At 35.2% G+C, this 5,049-nt stretch overlaps 1 protein-coding gene across 1 annotated transcript; it reads left to right on the top strand.

The window, feature by feature from the left end:
• Nucleotides 1–521: 521 nt before the first annotated feature.
• Nucleotides 522–1,724, top strand: LOC104647047 (uncharacterized). Its single transcript, XM_010321608.1, has one exon. The coding sequence runs from the start codon at nt 522–524 to the stop codon at nt 1,722–1,724; it is 1,203 nt and encodes a 400-aa protein (XP_010319910.1).
• The last annotated feature ends 3,325 nt before the right edge of the window (nt 1,725–5,049 follow it).

Genomic DNA, 5,049 nt, shown 5'->3' with positions numbered 1-5,049 from the left:
GGACATTGTTTTAGATGGACCATTTATTCCGATGATTGAAGAGAAAGATGGAGAAAAAACTAGGCTTGTTCCTAAGACTAGACAAAAATATGATGAAGCTGATAGGAAGAAGATCGAAAAAGGTTACAAAGCAAAGAGATTTCTTGTCTGTGTGATAGGATCAGATGAGTTCAATCGTGTCTCAGCCTGTGAGTCTGCAAAAGAGATATGATATTGCTTAAAAACAGCTCATGAGGGAACTGAACAAGTAAAAGAGTCAAAGATTGATATGCTCACTTATCTGTATGAAAATTTCAAAATGAGAGAAGGTAAAACTATTCACGAAATGTTCACTAAATTGTCATCCATCACAAATGAGTTGAGAAGTCTTGGAGAACCTATCAGTATAAGCAAGCAAATTAGGAAAGTTCTCCGAATTCTTCCCAAGTCTTGGGAAAGTAAGGTTGATGCTATTACTGAAGCAAAAGACCTGAAAGTGTTAACAGTGGATGCTCTTCATTGGAAATCTAAAGACTCATGAGATGAATCGAAGTCATGATCAGTCAAAGAAGGAAGTCAAGAAAGATAAGTCTTTGATGCTGAAATACAAATCTGAAGAGGACTTTAGTGATGATGATTCGGCTTATCTCATCAATAGATTTCAGAAGATTGTGAGAAAAAACAAATGTTTTAAAAAGGGAGAAAATGTTCCTCGAACTGCCACTCAAAATGATACATGTTATAAGTGTGGAAAAGCTGGGCACTTTATAAGAGATTGTCAATTACGCAAAGCTGAAAACAAAGAATATCAAAAATCAAGAAGTCATAAAGAGAAGAAAAGGGACTTGGTACTTAATAAAAATGATCAAAAAGTTGCTACTGATTATGTGGTCAAAAAGGCTCTTGCTGCATGGGGAGACTCTTCAAGTGACTCAGAAGATCCTTATGAGCCAAATGCCGTGTCAATGGTGGTGGTTCATGAAGAGGAAACTATATTCAATGAGATGTTTGCTTTTATGGCTCATTCAGAAAATGAAGAAGAGGAGGACAAGGTAACTCTTCTTGATATGAAACATGATGTGAATACTTATTCTCTTAAAAAATTGAGAACATTAGCAAATGTTATGATTGATTCAGTAATTAAGTTAACTTCTAAAAGAGATATTATGAATGCTGAGCTTGAAAGTTTGAATGAAAATAGAGATAAAATGGATGAGAAAATGTTGAAAATGGAAGATAAAATGGATTCTCTAGAATCTGACAAGAGAGAACTTAAAAAACAGTTGCATCAGATAAATGAAGAAGCTGAAAAGCAAAAGGGAAAGTCTAATGGTTTACAAGTTGAACTTGAAGAAAAACTGAAAACCTCTGAGACTAATCTTGGGTTGGCTTTGGAGCAGAGCAACAACTTAGAAAGAGATATTTTCAAACTTAAGGATGAACTTGAAAAATCTCTTAAGTGGACAAAATCATCTAAGCTGCTGTCTAATGTAACAAATCAGAGTAATTTCAATAAGAAGGGTCTAAGAAGTTTGAATATTACTCCTCCTTTTAATTCTCACAGCAAATATGTTTTTGTGTCTGACAATTTGCTTTGCCTTCATTGTGGTAAAAATGAGCATTTAAAAGAATTGTATACTGCCTCGAGAAAGTCACATGAAAGACTTTCTAAGTATACAAAGAAGCAAAGAGTATCAAATAGAGACCTGGTTCCACAAAACAATTCTCAACTTAAAGGTTTTTAAAGAAAGGATCTGATTCTGCTCCAAAATCATTTGTCAAAAAGAATCCAAAACTACCCCATTGGACTAGAAACAATCTGATCACTCCCTTGCCTGCCTTCTGGGAACTCAAATTGAAATGGGTTCCCAAGACTAACAAGTGATTCTTGCTGCAGGTGAGTGAGAGGAGAAACAGTCAATGTTGGTATATGGACAGTGGATGCTCATAACATATGACTGGTGATATAAAAAATTTCCTCTCACTCAAGACACTTCAGGGAGGAGGTGTCTCTTTTGGTGATGGAAAGAAGGGGTATATTTTGGGAGTTGGTAAAGTGGGAAAATCACTTGGAGAATCAATTGATAATGTGTATCATCTCAGTGGATTGAAGTATAGTCTTTTAAGTGTATCTCAAATTTGTGATAAGGGAAATGAAGTGAAGTTTACTTCTGAGAAGTGCACTGTAGTTAATCTAACTACAAAAAAGTGATTCTTACTGCCTTTATAAGTAAAAACATATATGTGGCTAACTTAGAAACGTCTCATGGAGATGATATGACATGTCTTAGTACTCAAAATGAAAATACTGATATGTGGCATCGAAGACTAGGGCATGTAAGCTCATCTTTATTGAATAAACTGATTTCTAAGGACCTGGTCCTAGGTTTGCCAAAGTTGAAATTTTGTGAAAATAAAATTTGTGAAGCTTGTGTTAAAGGAAAACAAATCAGATCATCCTTCAAGTAAAAGAAACAAGTAACATCATGAAGAGTACTGGAGCTGCTACACATGGATTTATGTGGACCTTTGAAGGTTCAAAGTAGAAATGGAAAGAAATACATTCTGGTGATAGTTGATGACTACTCAAGGTACACATGGACAAGATTCCTAAGATCAAAAGCAGAAACACCTGAAGAATTGTTAGTGTTTTTCAAAATGATTCAAACAAAGTTGAATCAAGTGATTGCTGGAATTAGGTTTGATCATGGAACTGAGTTTGAAAACTCAAAAATTGATCAATTCTGCATGGAGAATGGTATTAGTCACAATTTTTCTGCTCCAAGAACTCCTCAACAAAATGGAGTAGTGGAAAGGAATAACAGAACCTTGGTAAACATTGCAAGGACCATGATTATTGAGTCAAATCTTTCTCAAAGTTTCTGGGCTAAAGCAGTCAACAGAGCTTGTCATGTTACTAACAGATGTCTGATAAGGTCTTTATTGATTAAGACTCCCTATGAGTTGCTCAACAACAGAAAACCTACGTTGAGTTATCTTAGGGGATTTGGTTGCAAATGTTTTGTGTTGAACAATGAAAAAGATGATCTAAGAAAATTTGATCCTAGAAGTGATGAAGGAGTGTTTGTTGGATACTCTTCATCAAGTAAAGCATACAGAGTTTTCAACAAAAGAACTCAATGAATTGAAGAAAGTATTCATGTACTGTTTGATTAAGATGAAAGTTTGAAAAGTGATGCATCAAATGATGAAGATGAGTTGATTAAGCTATTTAATTCACAGAAAATTGAAGGAAGTGAAGCTGGTGCAAATGATCAGTTGAGGAATGACAATGATAACGATAATCATAGTCTATCTTAAAAGGCTGATGAAGTTGAAAAATGTGAAGAGGGACCTGGTACCATTCTGAACTCCAGTCAGAATACCTCAAACTCTCCAGCAAATAATGAGTTCATTGAAGAAGAAGAGCATACTGATTAGTTGAACCAGTCGACTTTGAGACCAGGATGGAAACATAGTTCATCACATCCACTTGATAATCTTATCTCACCCTTGAATTATAGAATTCACACTTCATCAAAAACAAGAAATCTAGTTGCATTCTCAATGTTTATATCATCTATTGAGACTAAGAATGTGAAAGCGACATTAGGTGATGCAGATTGGATCAATTAAATGCAAGAAGAACTTCATCAATTTGAAAGAAGTAAGGTGTGGTACCTGGTTCCTCGACCTATTGGCAGAACAATGATAGGAACTAGATGGGTTTTCAGAAACAAGCTTGATGAAAATGGTGTGATTACTAGAAACAAATCCAGATTACTTGTTTAAGGATACAATCAGGAGGAAGGAATAGATTATGATGAAACTTTTGCTCCTGTTGCAAGGATGGAGGCTATCAGAATTCTAATAGCTTTTGCAGCATTCATGGGCTTCAAGCTATATCAAATGGATGTTAAGAGTGCTTTTCTAAATGGCGAATTAAAAGAGGAGGTGTTTGTTAAACAACCTCCTGTATTTGAAGATACTGAATTACCAGATCATGTGTTCAAATTGAATAAGGCTCTATATGGTTTAAAACAAGTCCCCACAGTTTGGTATGAAAGATTGTCAAAGTTTCTATTGAAAAAATGGGTTCAAAAGAGGGAAAATAGTCAATTCCTTGTTCTTATGAAAAGAGAACATGAATTGCTTATTATTCAGGTATATGTGGATGACATAATCTTTGGTGCTACATCAGATCATTTGTGTGAAGAATTTTCATCATTAATGGGAAAGGAGTTTGAGATGAGCAAGATGGGTGAATTGACCTTCTTTCTGGGGCTATAAATCAAGGAAACATCAGATGGAATCTCAATCAGTCAGGAGAAGTACATTAAGAAGCTGTTGAAGAAATTTAATATGTTTGATTCTAAGTCTACTGATACTCCTGTGGGAACAAACTCCAAGCTTATAGCAGATGAATTTGATTCTCTTGTGAATCAAACCATATATAGCAGAATCATTGAATCCTTGTTGTATCTGACTGCTAGCAGACTTGATATTGTATATAGTGTTGGAATATGTGCTAGATTCCAAGCATGTCCTCGCGGTTCACATTTGAAGGTTGCAAAATGGATTCTAAGATATTTGAAGAAGACAGGGGACCTGGTCCTTTTCTATCTAGCAGGTGACACTTTTGATCTTGTTGGTTTTGCAAATGCTGATTTTGCTGGTTATCAAGTTGACAGAAATAGTACTTCTGGAATGGCCCATTTCCTTGGATCTTCACTTATTTCTTAGGGAACTAATAAACAGAATTCTATAGCTCTTTCAACAGCTGAAGCTGAATATGTAGCAGCAGCTGCATGCTGTTCACAATTGTTATGGATCAAGCAACATTTTAGAGGATTTTGGTGTAATCATCAAGGCTATTCTCCTTATGTGTGACAATACTAGTGTAGTTAGTATGAGAAAGAATCCAGTTCAACACAAGAGAACCAAGCACATTGATGTTAGACATCACTTTCTAAGAGACAATGTTGAAAAGGGAAATATTATTCTTACATATTGTCCAACGGAGGAACAAATTGCAGATATCTTTATCAAGGCTCTTAGAAAAGATCAATT

This window comes from Solanum lycopersicum, chromosome 4 (genome assembly GCF_036512215.1).
Source record: "Solanum lycopersicum chromosome 4, SLM_r2.1".
Taxonomy (NCBI): domain Eukaryota; kingdom Viridiplantae; phylum Streptophyta; class Magnoliopsida; order Solanales; family Solanaceae; genus Solanum; species Solanum lycopersicum.
Note: the sequence above shows the minus strand (reverse complement) of the source record. Positions and strands in the feature narration are given on the sequence as shown.